The sequence below is a fragment of the Rhodamnia argentea genome, chromosome 9 (assembly GCF_020921035.1).
Source record: "Rhodamnia argentea isolate NSW1041297 chromosome 9, ASM2092103v1, whole genome shotgun sequence".
In the NCBI taxonomy this organism is placed as follows: Eukaryota; Viridiplantae; Streptophyta; class Magnoliopsida; order Myrtales; family Myrtaceae; genus Rhodamnia; species Rhodamnia argentea.
In genome coordinates this window covers 1871197-1887943 of record NC_063158.1, presented here as the reverse complement: position 1 = coordinate 1887943, position 16747 = coordinate 1871197, and the positions used below count along the sequence as shown (strand labels likewise).

General features: G+C 43.4%; 3 protein-coding genes across 3 annotated transcripts; 2 read left to right on the top strand and 1 right to left on the bottom strand.

Annotated features, from left to right (window-relative positions):
• The first annotated feature begins 3991 nt into the window (after positions 1-3991).
• Positions 3992-9234, top strand: LOC115740846 (BTB/POZ domain-containing protein POB1-like). The gene is made up of 6 exons (XM_030674466.2): positions 3992-4326; positions 6326-6475; positions 7094-7215; positions 7301-7364; positions 7530-7809; positions 8127-9234. The coding sequence occupies exons 1-6, from the start codon at positions 4077-4079 to the stop codon at positions 8950-8952; spliced, it is 1692 nt and encodes a 563-aa protein (XP_030530326.1). The 5' UTR covers positions 3992-4076; the 3' UTR covers positions 8953-9234.
• A 436-nt stretch (positions 9235-9670) lies between these two features.
• LOC115740847 lies at positions 9671-11400 on the top strand. The gene is made up of 2 exons (XM_048285262.1): positions 9671-10492; positions 10559-11400. Exons 1-2 carry the CDS (start codon positions 10152-10154, stop codon positions 11004-11006), a joined length of 789 nt encoding a protein of 262 aa, XP_048141219.1. The 5' UTR covers positions 9671-10151; the 3' UTR covers positions 11007-11400.
• Positions 11401-13443: 2043 nt separating this feature from the next.
• On the bottom strand, positions 13444-15250 carry LOC115740864 (6-phosphogluconate dehydrogenase, decarboxylating 3, chloroplastic). The gene has a single exon (XM_030674495.2). It carries the CDS (start codon positions 15090-15092, stop codon positions 13605-13607), a length of 1488 nt encoding a protein of 495 aa, XP_030530355.2. The 5' UTR covers positions 15093-15250; the 3' UTR covers positions 13444-13604.
• Positions 15251-16747: the final 1497 nt, after the last annotated feature.

Below are 16747 nucleotides of genomic sequence, written 5' to 3'. Positions count from 1 at the left end.
CGAATGAAATTTCTTAAGGTAGGGAAATAAGTTTCCACCAAAATTCAAACTAGGGTAGGGTTGGGCCATGTTGCGTATGCTGTGTAAATCATTAGTGGCCATTTAAAGCGTTCGGATCGGGGCTGACCTAAACATTTGGGACAAATTATGTAAGGCCCATATGGCCCGGCCCATTTACTGGGCTTGTTATTTTCTATTGAAAGTGAAGCCCAACCCCTCTAATGATCCCTTCAATGCGATCCAAACTAATGCTTCAAATCTTTGTCACTCACCCTCAATCCTTTGGGCCTTTGATAATCTCCACCTCCGGTAAGCAATAACTTTTTTCTCTTTTGGTCTCTCCTTCAAGTGCGGTCGAGTGATATCTATGACCACCTTATGCAGTCGAAAAGTAAGTCCATCGATTCATCTAATTACAAGTAGAGGTGAGCAAAAAGAATAGATCGGATCGGCTGGTTTTGGACGATTCCTGGGGGCGCCGATCCGATTGCCAATTTCGAGGTGGGAACCGCCCGAGTCTATTTTTTCCATAGATTTCTAGCTTATTTTTTAATTGAATCCTTTCTCGTCGAAGGAAGCACATATATTTCTTGGGGGACAACAGATATAAAAAGTTTCAAAGTTTGTGTACTTTTTATTTTGTCAGAATCAAAACTTGTCTACGAGACTCACTTTAGTGTTAATTTTTTTTATCACTCAAGTGTCTATTTTAAAAAAATGATTACTTAAATGCAAATTTCGATTTGCTTAGCCAAAAATTTGATGTGTTTTTTCATTAATATATGACGCCTACGTGGCTCGTCGGAGGTCTAGTCGGGATCTAAGGCATAAAATGATGTTGTTTGAGACATTTTCTCTGCTTTTTTTTTTTTTCCTCCTTTCTTTCTCTAGCCACCAATTGGCGAGAGGGAGGGTTAGGCAAGGTTGCGAGGTCAACCTTGCCATGGCTAATCGAGGTTGACCTCGCTAGCCGGCCCTCCGCCCTCTCTTTGGTTGGTTGTAACTCCGGCGATTGACCATATAAAGAAGGTAAGGTAAAAAAAAAAAAAAACGATAACTGGCATGCTACTTAAAAAAAGAAAAGAAAAATTAAAACGCCATGTCACTTCAAAAATTTAATTATAAATGTCACATATATCTTTTAACAAGAATTTATCGCCGTTGGCACTTAAGTGATATATATATTATAAGATTTGGCACTTAAATGATCTCCGTATGCACAAATTTTGACACTTATGATGTCCTTTTGGCATTTCTTGAGTATATATTGTATTTAAAGATATCATGGCCGAAGATGAATCATGTCGACCCCTTTTGCTACGAAATTACTTGGACCGTCATTATTTAACGATCAACCCTCTTTCATATGAACAAGCGGCGAACTTTAAATACCGACAGAGACTATATAAAGCTCGCTCAACTCATCTTCCTCTTCCTCAGTCACAGCACGCAGAAACGGAGTTCATTGACCTCCATAAAGCAGAGCTCCAACTCTATGGAGCTCGAATGGAGTCACAACACGAAAGCCAAGAGCAGAGCTTCCAACGGTTCCGTTGGAAAGCCCGAAAGACCGACCAGACCGGATCGAGAACCGGGCATCCGTAATTATGAGCAGACCATTGTTGGGCTAAGGAGGCTCCGGAAAGAAGAACATGTATCAGTTTGATTCGTGATTTCATGTAGAGTACAAAGGAAACCCAACGCTCACGGAGAGTTTTCTCGCCGAGTTGAAAAAGGTACACCCGTACCATATTGCTTGGGGGCATGTTTGGATGGGTTATAGATCCCGAGTGCATGTTTGCTGGATCTAGCTCGAATCGATGCATCTCGAATTGATTTTTCTCAAATAGATCTGAACCGTCTGGCGTTCTACTTCTATGTGGCTCTTATTGTTGTACTAATTAAAGACCTCACACACGTGTAAAACACAAAAGAAACGGCAAAACGCACTAAAAATCCTAACCTATGCCCACGGTAACATATTTACCTCAAATTATTTTTTTGTGACAAAAAAAGAAATCTCAAATTCATACATATGTGACAAATTTATCCTAAATTTATATCGGTATGGCGCATTTACCCCTAAAAAAATTATTGTTACGCAAAAACCCTTAAATTTATATCCGTATGACATATTTATCTCAAAATTAGGGTACATGTGTAACATGCTTATAAATTTTTGTTAAGTATGTCACACGGATAAAAGCTTGAGTTTTTTATGTCACACAATAAAGCTTTGAGTAACTATGTGACATAGGTACAAGTACGAGATTTTTGGTGTTGCCTTTGAATTTGCTTTCCATATGATGGGGGATGTCAAAAGTAGATCTTTCAAAGTCGGCACTTGCAATTTTATCCACGACAGAACGATTATGAGTCACGTTTTACACATATTTAGGAAGCTTCGAAAGTAGTTTTGAGACAAAATAGGATGTCCTAGCTACTTTGAAATTCGTTATGCCCTCGAGACTCGACAGAGCATCTCTTGCTTCCAAAATTAGTTCGTATACAAAACTACCAATTTAGGCATACATATGACTTCATTTGTTTCATGACAAATAAAGATTCGGATTTGTTATCGTTGTTATTCGGATCTTATAAGAAAATAAATTAAAGGGGAAATCTTTTCGTAATCAATTGAATAATCAATACTCTATGTTTCGAAAATCCTCTTTTATATATTATAGTCAATACAACTTGACCCGCGTTACGACGAGATACCCGACCGATATACTCTAGAACCTAATGTCCAATCCTAGTCCGCGTGGCTTGGACCTGGCCCTAGTTTCTCATAGCCCGATCGAGGGCCCTCACCGACCAAACCCGAGCCATCGACTTCTTGTTCTGGGCCGCTGGGCCGTACTCTCAAGCCCCCCAAGGTTCGTTTCCTGGCCACACATTGAACCTGAGGTTCCTAATCCTGTCAATCATTTACATATTCTTCCAACCATAGAAGCCCCCAAAAAAAATGTCAACCTAGTTTTTTTTTTAAGTTCAAATGTCTCTGTTATAAAACTTCGTATCAACAAAATAATTCCATTCGTTTAATCTCTGGACCGTGGACCCTACCTTCCTTAATCGCAAGATGCGTGCACATCTGTAACACCGACTCCTCCCACCGTCCCAGTCATCAAATTCGTCACACCCCTTGATTTTTTCGTTTTCCTTCGTTTTTCCACGAATAGTTTAACTTCGCAAAGAGCAATCAAAGTCTCACTTGTACTTTGCCAACGAGAAGTAATTTAATGGCAAAAAGAAGGGCGCGTGGATACTTTATCCGATTTGATTAGCAATCTTAACGCATGTTTTTGATAGCTTTCGCATAAGGAAATTATAACGAAAAGTTTCAAACATTTCCCGTGGTCGAAAAAAGGACGGCAAAAGATGGATAAAATTGAACCATGTTTTGTAAAATTACAAAATAATATGGAACGCAAGAATGTAAAATCATCGATTCCTTTTTGATCCGTCCTTTATCTCTAACTCTTCTCTTTCCAACTTTTGCTCTGCTTTTTTGCCGAGCGCGGAAGTCGAATTCCGCACATGTGATACTAGCTTCCCCACTCCCCCAAACCTTCTATGAGCACGGCCACATGACTGTTGGTGTAAAATCGTCGGTGAAAATCACAAGGGCCATTCTTCAAATCATTAGCTTTTATCAAGGGTAGTTTAGTAAATGAGGACGTGGCAACCAAATTAAGAAGTTTCATTTTCAATGAGATGGGTATAGAAGCATAGTCATAGATAAAGATAAGACATAGAGAGATGGACAACCATATGTCTCTCTCTATATATATATATATATATATATAGATAGACCAAAAATAAATAAATTTCTTTAAAAAAAGAAAACTATAAATGCATATGTCCGTTAGCCCCCCCAGAAAAAAAAAAAAAAAATAAAGGGAAAGAAATCCGGTAATCTTCAATGCTCAATCTCGCCAGAAGGCACCATTCTTAGGGCACAAGTCGCGTCTCTCGCTTCACCGACTTCCCCATTCGCTCGCTCCGCGAGGACCGCAACCAACTCCGCCCCGTCTCGCAGCCCTTCGCAGCCCAGGGTTTTGCCGTCGCGCATGAGGGAAGCGAGCGGCGATCTCTTCGACCCGCCGGTGAGCGTCATGGACTCGGGCTTCTCCCCCGGCCCCAAATCGGACTCCGACTTCGGGTTCGCCTTCAACGACAGCAACTTCTCCGATCGGATCCTCAGGATCGAAATCGTCCCCGATGTGTCCGACTTCAAGTCCGACGGCGAGGGATGCACCAGCATAGCCGACTGGGCTCGTAATCGCAAGAGACGGAGGGAAGAGATCCGGAAAGACAACGGTTAGTTCTGCTTGCTCGATTCATTTCGTTCCTCTGTATGTGTAGTAGAGTCGTGTCTGTCGTTGAGGATGTCCTGAAGGAAGGAGCTTCAGTTCAGTTTTTTTTTTTTTTTTCATTTGCCGAGGAATTACCTGTCTGGCAGAGGCTTATGTTTACATTGTCTGTGTAGCTTTCGAAATGTTGCAAATTGTACCTCAATTTCACACCTAGAGATGAAAAATCTCATTTCAGGCCAAATTTGATCGACATATTTTCGATACCGTGGTTTAAGATGGAAGCAGTCCCTTAGTTTCAAAAAGCATATGATAAGTTTGAAGTGGGCTGAAATGCAGCATACCGATTTATTCAAAATTGAAGGCTGTCCGTTGTAACTTTAGAGTTTTAAGAGTTAGGTCTTCAATGCTTAACTGCGATAGAGGAAAGTAGTTGTTTCCGCTCACCTTTGTCTTGAATTCAATGAAATTAAACTTCACACTCGGGATGTAATTAATAATTGAGTTTGATTTGATGTGCATCATATGGAAATGTAGGTGAAGGCATACACGATACAGATTATGCTGCAAAAGTTGGTACGAGAATTCTCATAGGCATATGTATTGAAATTCTTATATGCATAAGTTTAGTCAAACCCATAGCAGTGTTATGATCTATAATCTTCTTATTATGGAGAAAGATCCTTGAGATGTAAGTTCCAATAAGTCGTCCACGATGCTCTGTGATTTTCAACTGAAGAAAAGGTCAAGGAGATATCTCATTGAGAAAACCTGCTTTCCAGTACTTTTGAGCTGCTTGGACAGCCCCCTTTTTTCCTTTTGAAAGACACACTTCTCTCCAGAGATTTGCGAGTGCATTGTTGTTAATTAACACAGTTGCGTCCTTGTTAGAGTACAAAAAGCTGGGAAAGAGAGGTCGGTCATTAATTCTTCGTATAGAATCAATACTTATGAGTATTTGCACTGATGCTGAAGTACTTGAACATCTTCTTTTCTCATTTTAAATAAAGTAAATACACAAAAGTCAGATACTGACTAGTAAGTGCTTCTTCTTAGTTTTGGTCGTCTGGATCTGGAAGTGTATACTTGGAGTGACTTTCGTGTTTCGTCATTGTCTGGAACTACTTTTCTCTGGTTTTGGAATGTTTGCTGCTTGGTTAAACATGTTAGTAGTGAACCTTGATTTTTCCTTTATGCCTTGACACCGTGTGTTTACTTTAATTCTATGCGTCTGTGGAGCTTCTGAGTGTAACATATGGCTAGAGGTTACTATGGAGTCTAGAGCACTGTGGCAATGGCACTATTGTGTCTTCAATTTGGCTGAAGAACCTCTCATGATATTATTTCACATCGAGTTCACTTCTGGTTATTAAATAGATGATGTCATTTTTGAAATCCACGTTATTTTGAAAAATGTGTTGATGGTAATGTGAACTATTTACTTTGGCTACATTCACGTGTTTCAATTTCCTCACTACCACAACCTCACGCCAAACAAATGGCTATACCAACCTCCGAGCACCCCCAAAGAACTAATTGTAGAAGTTCAAATAAGATACCTACCTGAACTGCTAAATCTCATGCGTTCTACTTGGCTTATTGGAATTACTATCGCACAATCTCACTTCCTGGTTTGCTTATATAAGTTTATATGTGATGGTGTGCATTAAGGAGGTATTAGCCTAACGAACAAATTATCATGACCATGAATCATGACAGTGATTTCTTGAGTATTAGAAACTAATTTTTATTTTTCTTATTTGTAAGGAATTCCTTGTCTAGGTTCCAAACATGCTATGATCACTAAAACAAATCATGTTTCTTTTCTTGCCTCCATGAATATGTACTTATTGTGAATATTTGCTTCTACATGGCGAAGTTCCTCTGCTTTCACTTTGGCTTTTAATTATCTCAGTTCACTTTAGATCTGTCATCCAAGCATAGTTCCCATATCTCCATTTCTGGAAAAAAGATCAATTAATAATGTAACTTGTTTGCTTTTGTAGTTTTAGATCCCGTTCAGTTTGAGGAGCAGATATTGAGTTGCAATATGCCAGATACAGATGATGGTGCTGGGTACGAGAATCAGGATGAGGAAGCGGTAGCAATGATTGAGGAATCACCTTCAGGTGGTGGGATGAGTTTGCAAAGACTTGGTATTTCTATATTCTTCCTCCCTCTTGATAAAATCTGGTAGCTTTAATGATGAATCAATCCCGTCTCCATCTTGATCTTCTTGGTAGAGTTGTAAGAGAGCTGGGTGCATTTTAAGAATTTCCTGGTGCATGTTATTGATCATGTTCACATGTGTGCCCAACTTGCTTGTAGATGTTACTAGTCCTTTATTCTTTCTGGGTGTTGTTTGTCTGCTATATTTTCTATTCATGTACATTCTTGTACCTTAGAGGAGGAAAAGATGGTAATTCACAAAATGAAAGCTGTTTCAAGGAGTTGTCCGTTGGGAAGTGTGAGGGAGGCCTTTTCTTTACTTTGTATTTAGGAGAAAGCATTAGCAGTAAGTCTCAGATGCGTAGTTCTTTGAGATGGAAGACTGGCATGAGGTTTTTTTGCAGCATTTGCAAATAGGAAGAGTATGTATAGTCTATGGAGCTGTCACATGAGAAGTAAATACCTTGAAGTGCTTCTGTTTTCCTTTTTTTTCCTTTTGGTTTTAATGTCCATGCCTGTGGCACTGTTCATTGTCACCTTACATTACTTGTTAAAATGATTAGCTTTGTTTGTGCTGTTTTCATGTTAATTAGAGACTTTTACAGGTGATGAAACTGCGCAGTGTGGTGGTACATCATTAACCATGGAGTGTTCAGCTGTTCTTAAAGTAAAAACCTTGCACATAAGCTCCCCAATTTTAGCAGCAAAGAGTCCTTTCTTTTACAAGGTGAAAATTTTCGGTCACTGTGAACTATTACTTGTTTTGCTTTCCATGCTTGATTAGTCCAGTTGACATCTAGTGTATTCTTTAGCTGTTTTCAAATGGGATGAGAGAATCAGAGCAGCGGCATGTGACTTTGACAATCAATGCATCTGGTACTTATCTGAACACTCAAAGGATTTTTGGCTATAACTACCTATCCTGCATACACGTTGTCTTGCTGCAACACGCTCTCATACACATTGCACAGTTATCGCTTCCATACTGACAGACTTGGATTCTGCTAATTTCTCTTTCTTTTGTTGTCATTTGTGGAGCAGAGGAAGCGGCTTTCATGGACCTTCTCAATTTTATGTACAGTAATACTTTATCAGCATCCACACCGACTGCTCTCTTGGATGTTTTAATAACTGCAGACAAGTTTGAGGTGGCATCATGCATGAGATATTGCAGTAGACTGTTGCGGAATTTACCTATGACTTGTGAGTCGGCATTGCTCTACTTGGATCTTCCTTCCAGTGTTCTAATGGCGGAAGCAGTTCAGCCTCTCACGGATGCAGCTAAGCAATTTCTCGCTGTACGTTACAAGGACATAACAAAGTAAGATTTTCTTCCTTGAGACTTCTTATCTCTTATGGATATTGAGTGTTTCAAGTATGTCTTCTTTCTCATCTCTGCAATGGCTTTTCCCTAGTGGAAAGGGATACTTTTCGTTTTCTATGGTAAAAGAACCTTTCTTTTATTTGTCAAATTTTCATGTTCTGTTGATTGATTGTTTGAGGGAGAAGGGAGTATGCAATTCTTTCCTGATGTATGCTTTTAGAAATCCTAGTTCAGCTGAAAGCTTTGCAGCAGAGTGCATGAGCTGACTGATGAGACTCTGCGCCGTTTAACTATTTTGTTGGATTGGTTTCCAGGTTCCCAGACGAGGTGTTGAACTTGCCTTTGGCAGGTGTTGAGGCGGTGCTGGCCAGCGATGATCTTCAAGTGGCATCTGAGGATGCAGTTTATGACTTTGTTCTCAAGTGGGCCAGGACACATTGTCCTAAGTTAGAGGAGCGAAGAGGAGTCCTTGCTTCAAAACTTGGGAGACTCATCCGTTTTCCATACATGACCTGTCGGAAGTTGAGGAAGGTTCTGAGTTGCAATGACTTTGATCCGGATCTTGCCTCAAAGGTTGTTCTTGAGGCTCTCTTTTTCAAGGCTGAGGCACCATACAGGCAACGATCGCTAGCTGCTGAAGAAGCCAATGGTATCCACCGCCGGTTTGTGGAGAGGGCTTATAAGTACCGCCCAGTGAAGGTGGTGGAGTTTGAACTGCCCCGCCAACAATGCATTGTTTACCTAGACCTGAAGAGAGAGGAATGTGCACATTTATTCCCTTCTGGTCGAGTCTATTCTCAGGCATTTCATCTTGGAGGACAGGGGTTCTTCCTCTCTGCCCACTGCAACATGGACCAGCAGAGCTCTTTTCATTGTTTTGGCCTGTTCTTAGGGATGCAAGAGAAAGGTTCGGTTGCTTTTGCGGTCGACTATGAATTTGCAGCTCGGTCAAAGCCGACCGAGGAGTTCATGAGCAAGTATAAAGGGAACTATACCTTCACTGGTGGGAAGGCTGTTGGATACCGTAATCTCTTCGGTATACCTTGGACAGCTTTCATGTCGGATGATGGCCCCTATTTTATCGATGGCATACTCCATCTTAGAGCTGAGCTCACCATCAGAGTAAGCCCTTCTCCCTGAGTCTGGCGATAATACTTGGAGGCCCTCATTTTGGCATTAGCTTGAAGAATCTACTGGTTCTGAAGCTGACAATGGCCGCGTTGGTTCCGTGAGAATTATTGGTGGTTGTAAAGGGAAGGTGATCGGGGTTGGGAAAGCGGAGTACTATGGGTTTGCCCTTTCTCATACCTGTCAAGGAGGGAAACAAATTAGTGCTCTTTCTTTAGTTGTAATGATGTTTTCCATGTATATAAAAAATCCCTTCTATCTGGTGTTCTATTCTTTGAATGAGCTTTTCATCCATTTATTTTGCAAGATTTTCGCGATGCTCACTAGGGGAGTAATCGAGCCGCGTCGAAAAATAGTTCACTATGCCAACGTTCTGCACTTAAAGCTCGATGACCCAGTTGGTCGTTAACAGCACATTTTGACTTAAATTTAAGCTTAGCTCAAGCTGACGGTACTATAAACTCAGAAGTATGGCTTCTAAATTACTACTTTGCGAGGTGGTGATCTATCGAAACAAGGTATTCTTCACGCACGGTTCCATGTAATGTTCATCCATGTGTGTCGAAGAATGCTCAGGAGGTGAAAGCATGCTAAAAGTTATAGAGTAATTGTATCGAAGAATGCTCAGGAGGTGAAAGCATGCTAAAAGTTATAGAGTAATTGTAATTGCGTCGAAGCAGTCTTTTTCTTTTTTCGATTGGTAATTCTCCGGTCAAGTGATGATCCCATTCCCGACGCTCACGTGGCCTCCCGCATTCAGTGGGCTGAGGGAATCCTGGAGACTTGGCCAAAATTCAGCACAATCATGGGTACGTGCTACGACATTTGGGACCCATTCTTGAACAACTTTCACGCTCTACTCATCAGTCACCACCTTCCTCGTGACGCGTTTCACTAAGCGGCCACAAGTCAAAGCTCGGCCCAACAGAAACAGGATGATACGAGAACCTTTTGGGTCCAACTTTCGGAGAGGACCCATCAGATTCATCATATACTCGGCATGCTTGGTTGCTTCCAAGACTAATCCTCACTTAAACAGAAGAAGACGACAATCTCTTTCAACGACTCTTTTTTGCCCAATCCTTTCGCAACTGATCCTCCTCTCTGGTTCCGTTTAAGAATCCGTCTCGATCTTAATAAACCCGTGACCGCATTCTTTTGGCCGCTGGGTTCTCTTTGCTTGTGTGCTCGTCGTCTTGATAAAGTTCAACATGAACTTGGTCCTCTTGCACTTGGTCCTAACCGGCTTGTACCTCGCGTCTGCTGATCCCACAGATTCCTTGGACGCATCGGTTGAGAGCTCCGCGTTCCAAACACTGGTCCTGCGCCGGCCTCACACCGGCGCTCTCTACAAGGCGCTCCTCCCCGCTAATTTGTCGGGCATGGAGGTTTCGGTCATTCGGCTACGGAGCAGAACACTGTGGAGAGAAGGCACTAATTTCAGCGGCTTCACTATCCCACCAAGAACATTGCCAGTCCCTCGCGTTAAGAGGCTTGCCATAGTGTATCAGAACTTGGGCAACTGGTCTTCCCAGTATTACTCTGTGCCTGGGTACTCCCTGATCACTTCCGTCGTCGGTTTTAAGGTGTACGATGCATCTGATATTCATTCCAATAGCATCATCAAGCTCGGCCTCAACACGAGTGGGGATCCTATATCTATTCGTTTCCATGCTCTGGCGGATCCTCGCGGGAAAACCTCCACAGGAAAGTGTGCGGCCTTTTATGCGAACGGGACAGTACATTTCAGCACAATGGGATCAGCATACACATGTTATGCTCGAGATCAGGGTCGGTTCTCAATCATCCTTCCTTCTGAGACGAGGAAGAGGAAGCCGGGGAACTGCTGGGTGATTGGTTTAGTGCTCGGATTCGTGGGGATGGCCCTGATGTGTTACGTGGGTTTCGTGCTTCGGAGGATGTCGAGGTTGAAGAAAGTTCAGGTGATGGAGAGACGGGCCGACGAAGGGGAGCTGTTCAAGACCATATGGGTCGGTGGCAGCAAAATGCCTTCCGCGACAGTGACAAGAACACCGCCGGTTCTCGAAAATGGAGGTTTAACATAGTTCCGAGCATTCGTGCCCATGAACAGGAGCCACTGTCCCTGGATCTTGAAAGGGCGAGCAGGGCGGAAAAGCGGAGACAGCAAAAGAAGAGTCGGGCATTTCAGTTTGAGCTTGCTGATTTTAATCCACGTAGCAAATTTTCCTTTTCTTTGATCATTTTCCGGCTATTCTAGGGGATATTGTGCTTGTGCTTGCCCAGGAGTTGCTCTAATACTTCGTGGGGCATGAAGGTGACTTTAGACAATGGGGGTTATTGATTCCGTACATATCTTACGTCAAGTGTATTTGGGGTGTAGCGTAGGTGAACTACCTTGTTATGGCCATGATGCTCCTCAGCTCCTCTCCAGTAAGTCCTATTTCTGCGTTCATTCTCTCCTCAAAGCCAAACCCTAAATCAAAAACACTACTTTCAAGTCTCTTTTAGCATAATTACTCATAGGAGATTTCTTTGCCATCGATCGCAACACATTGCATCCAACTACGTATCGGTCAGTTCTGTACAAAATAGCATAGCTCAAAAATGCTCAAAAAGAGATTTTTAGGCCGAGCGAGATATATCTGTTCATGATTAACAGCTACCAATCCTCCAATCCTTCGACGAAGGGTTCGACAAGGAACTGTAGATGAACTTCTTTTTCACGGGCTGTCATACCCTTATAGGCAAGGGCCTTTGAGATGAGTCAAGACGCCCTGAACTCATCCTCATTGCAAGAATGACTGAAATGGAAATAAAACCTCGGAGGCAGAGTGGATGGAGAGGCCTTGCTGTATTTTTTTTTTTTTGGTCAGAACGAACATCTTCATTTCATATGAAAAGAGGAGTACATAACTTCAAGACAAACATGCGAATCCGACAAAGCAAGTAAAACAAGAAAATATGAAAAGTGAATCAACTTGATCTTGCTTGCAATGACTGGCTTATTCCCCAAAGACGGATCTGCAATAGCATCAAAGCTCATACGGCGGCCAATCACCAAATCTCGCACCATCATTAGTGATGGGCACACGCCGAAGAATTCTTCTCTAGTAACTACGGTTTTGCCAAAAGGCGGTGTGCCAACACCATCACCGTATAGAGACCATAACAACACCCAAAGATTGAAGGAACACAAAAAACGTCTTGTAAATCTTAAATCTATCTCTAGATCGGGATAGAAGAGCACCCAAATCTAAATATAGCTCTAGATTGAAAGAGAAAGGCTACATAATAAATAGTAGTTGATCACAAAATTGATTTCTGCAAGTCAACTGCTGAAAACAGTAGCAAACCAACCTCGAAAACTTGTGGAGGGCTCAACTATCTAGAGCAAGCACCCGGAGCCGGAGTGAGCGAGCAAATTCGAATAGAGCAGATTCTTTCGAAATGCTCACACGTTGATCTTCAGAACTTGCTTCCATGAAAAATGTCGATTGCGTCCATAAAATCGACGGAGAAACCGATAAGATAGAGAAACAGGACAAGAAAAAATAAAGAAAACGGGAGATGGAGGGGGAGGGAATACAAGCTGGGGGGGTGGGGAGAGAGAGAGAGAGAGAGAGAGAGAGAGAGCCCTCTCTCCCGTACTCAAGGAGCCTCGCTGTATTGACTTAATGAACTCCTTGCGAAATTGGACTGTCCATTTCAACATCCCATTTCAACATCCTTTGCGACCAAGGTATTAGAATATGGACAAGACGACAGGAGAATATTCGTGCAAGGTACAAGGAGAAGCTAAACAGGTATCCCACCAATCGATGGTTTTTTAAAACCCTCACAACTCTGTCTTGTCTGTTTCCACGGGAAAGAATTCCCAACAAGAAAGCATCTAACAAATAGACATGCAAGCTCACAAGAAAGCATCTCCCGAGAGCGAGCACCAGCACCATCAATGTTCAGGCCAGAGAGAGAGAGAGAGAGAGAGAGACCAGTCATACTGCAAGTGATCTTCTTTACAACCATCAAGACATCATCCTAATATGTAATCCTCAGGCTGCAAGCATTCCTCTCTCTCTCTCTCTCTGTTTGATCGTGATCAATAAGAGTTCCATTGGCAGTGAAAGGATGAAAAACAAGTGTGATCCATTAAAAGCATAAGATCCTTTATATTCCAGTTTAAGCAAAATCACTGCATCTACATTCTGACATCAGACTAGTTGTCCCAGGCAAATTCATTCTCCAAGGCCTCCCATGGATTTGGCATTTCAGTATTGACAGTGTTACTTCATAAGAGGTTTCGTATTTCTATAAGCATCTACGCGATTTTTCCCCCATCAAAGCAGGCAGCTACCCGTCTTAACTTAGTGAACAGGCAGGATTTGTTCGGGCCAACACTTCATACACTCACTCTAAGTACATGAAGAAACAAATATACAACATTTCGGGCTCCAACTTGACATGATATCAGAGTATACGTATTTGACTCAACAAGAAACGGCGAAGTGTATAACAGATGGCATATGGACTGAAAGGCTTTAGGCATGCATTTCTTATTAGTAACAACAAAAACCTCAACAGTGAGCAACAATTGCTATGCCTAACCAGGAATATTCAGTGAGAAAAATCAAAACGTTGGCAAGACCTGATCCAGACAAACAATGGGGCAATTCACTGATAACAGATCAGTTAAGAGAACCTACACCGGCGCCGCTCTTTCGAGCTAGTTTTGTCCATTCCGTGTGGAAAGACCCGGGGCGATCAATCCTCTCATAGGTATGCGCCCCAAACAAGTCCCTCTGAGCCTGGACGAGATTAGCCGGAAGCCTCGCGCGCCTGTAAGTATCGAAATAAGAAAGACTCGCACACATTCCTGGTGTACTAATCCCAGCCGAGATCGCCAATCCCACGACTCTCCTCCAGGCAGCTTGCCTCTGCACCATCTCCCTCGCAAACTCAGGGTCCACGACTAAGCTCGCCAAGTTCGGATTCCTCTGATAAGCCTTCTTGATCCGATCAAGAAACACAGCTCTGATAATGCACCCACCTTTCCAAATCCTCGCCAACTCTCCGAAATTCAAGTTCCAATCTTTCTGGATGCTCTTCGCCCTCAACAGGTTCATACCCTGCGCATAGCTACATATCTTCGAGGCATATAGTGCCTGCCTCACATCATCAATCAATCTCTTCTTATCGATACCGCTCCTCACCGATCCCACGTCATCCTTCAACCCTGCCTCCTTCAAGACCTTGCTTGCGCTCTCTCGCTCCTCCTTCAACCCGCTCAGGTACCTGCAATCGAGCGACGCAGCGATTGTGGGTGCGGCCACAGACAGCTCTGCAGCCTGCTGCACCGTCCACTTCCCCGTGCCCTTCATCCCGGTCTTATCCAAAATCTTATCCACCAACTCCCCATCGCCATACTCATCCTTCACCTTGAAGATATCCGCCGTGATCTCGATCAAGAAGCTCTCGAGCTCTCCCCTGTTCCACTCGTCGAAGATGGCCGCGAGCTCCTCGTTCGACAGCCCGCCCGCGTTCTTCAACACGTCGTAGGCCTCCGAAATCAGCTGCATATCGCCGTACTCGATCCCATTGTGCACCATCTTGACAAAATTCCCCGACCCGCCTTCACCAATGTAAGTGACGCAAGGCCCATCGTCCACCTGGGCGGCGACCTTGTGCAGGATCTCCTTGACGTTCTCGTAGGCCTCGAAGGACCCACCAGGCATCAGCGACGGGCCGTTGCGCGCGCCGTCCTCGCCGCCGCTGACCCCCATGCCGAGGTAGAGTAGGCCCCTCTTGGAGGCCTCGGCGATGCGGCGCTCGGTGTTCTCGTACCACTCGTTGCCGCCATCGATGATGCAGTCGCCGGGGGACATGTGGTCGGAGAGGGCGGCGATGGTGTGGTCGACGGGGGCGCCGGCCTTGACGAGGATGATGACGGAGCGGGGCGGATTGATGGAGAGGACGAAGTCGCGGGGGGAGTAGTGGCCGGAGAGGGGGAGGCCGCCCTCGGAGACCGCGCGATCCAGGGTTTCGTCGACCTTGGAGGCAGTGCGGTTGTAGACGGAGATGGGGAAGCCCTTGTCGGCGATGTTGAGGGCGAGGTTCTGGCCCATAACGGCGAGGCCGGCGAGGCCTATGCGGGAGAGGGCGACGGAGGCATCCATGGAGAAAGAGAGAGAGAGAGAGAGAGAGAGAGAGAGGTTGGTGAAGGAAAGAGAAAATGGAAACAGGGGCCAGGCCGGGGGGGGATGGTGGGTGAAGAAAGGTGAGATTTTTAACAGACCAGAGTGACGGACTCGTCGAGGTACTGAAGGGACAACTCTTCAGCCACCTCCGAGAAAGTGTCGTTTGGGTTTTGGCGATGCCTCCTATGATTGGCGAACGCTAAAACCATAATAACCATTTCAATTCACCATTCTGTTCAATCCTTTGCTTGATCAAATAAAGTTATGGAATCCTCGAAAATTAGTTATCGAGTTCGAATCGAAAAAGATCTTGAGCGATTATCATGTACATTTAGGTACCATGGTAACTTATGCTCGAGCTAAAATTCAAGTCCGACTCTAATCAACCATAGCAATTCACAAGCAACTCGACTCGGTGTAATCGGTGTAAGCTCTCGTCGGACTCCATAGAAATGGCGGCATGTACCCTCTCATGCACAAATTCTGGAAGGCTTAAACTGGTCCATGCTGCGGGACCGCGACCGAAGTATTGCGTTGGACTTTCCCTCTTGATGAGCTGAAGACAGCAAGTCCCGCTAATTAAATATGAAACAGGGACCTTTTACATTGTATTGCGATGCCATTTAAATAGATCTCGCCACAGCGAGGCCCTTCAGGACGCAACAAGGGTCAGTTTTGGAGGGGTGTCTGGTTTGTCTTTGGGTAATAACGCGAGTTGAATACATGAGCATGTTGGCCCTTGTAAGGTTTCTACCAGCAATAATGGGAAATATACGTTTGGGGAAGCCTAGGGTGCGTATGACAACATTTTTGTAGCAAAATTTTTACTTCAAAAATGCTTTTGGAGCAGAAATCCATTTGATTAGGTAACTTTATTTTTCTACTTTTAGAGCAAATTTTTTTTTTTCCTAGAAGTAGTTTTGGAGCTACTTAAAAAAATATTAAAAAAAATCATGCGCAAAAATAAAAGTAGAAAAACCAACTTCTGATACAAAACTTCTTATCAAGAATTAATTTCTAGAACAAAAATATTGCCATGCACGCCCCTAATTAGACTTGCAATGGTGTAATTCTCGGTCATCTGAGCCCTCGATCATGTAATACGAATGATTATTTTCTAGGATTTCTCCATTTTGATATCTTTAGTTTAATCCTAACAACCCTGTCATGAAAACATGTTGATGTACTCCGGATGACATAAATTATCCACTTCAGAACATTTTGTGCCTCCTAGGTCCCTAAAAACTTTTAGTGACAGGGGACTTTTTGGTCTGCATTGCTGTCATTTTGCTTTGTATTTGCATAAAGGCCCAAAAGAGACGTGAGCAGGATCACAAGTTGCACACAATCCCCGCAGCTTACAGGGTAAGAGATTCCCTGCACAAGGTATGTCACAGCAGACAAATTGCCCCATGCCTCACAATGCTCAAATATTGAAATTTAACAGTATCCCATTGAAGAGAGAGAGAGAGAGAGAGAGAGAGAGAGAGAGGCTCATATGTGTACAAAGCTCCTAAATCACTCTGAATTTATCATCTTAGGAAGAGGGCCTAGAAAAAGATGTGCTGGAACATTTAATACTTGCAGACAACAGTTGAAAGTGAGGGCTTACCATGCTGTCTTTAATGGAGTAT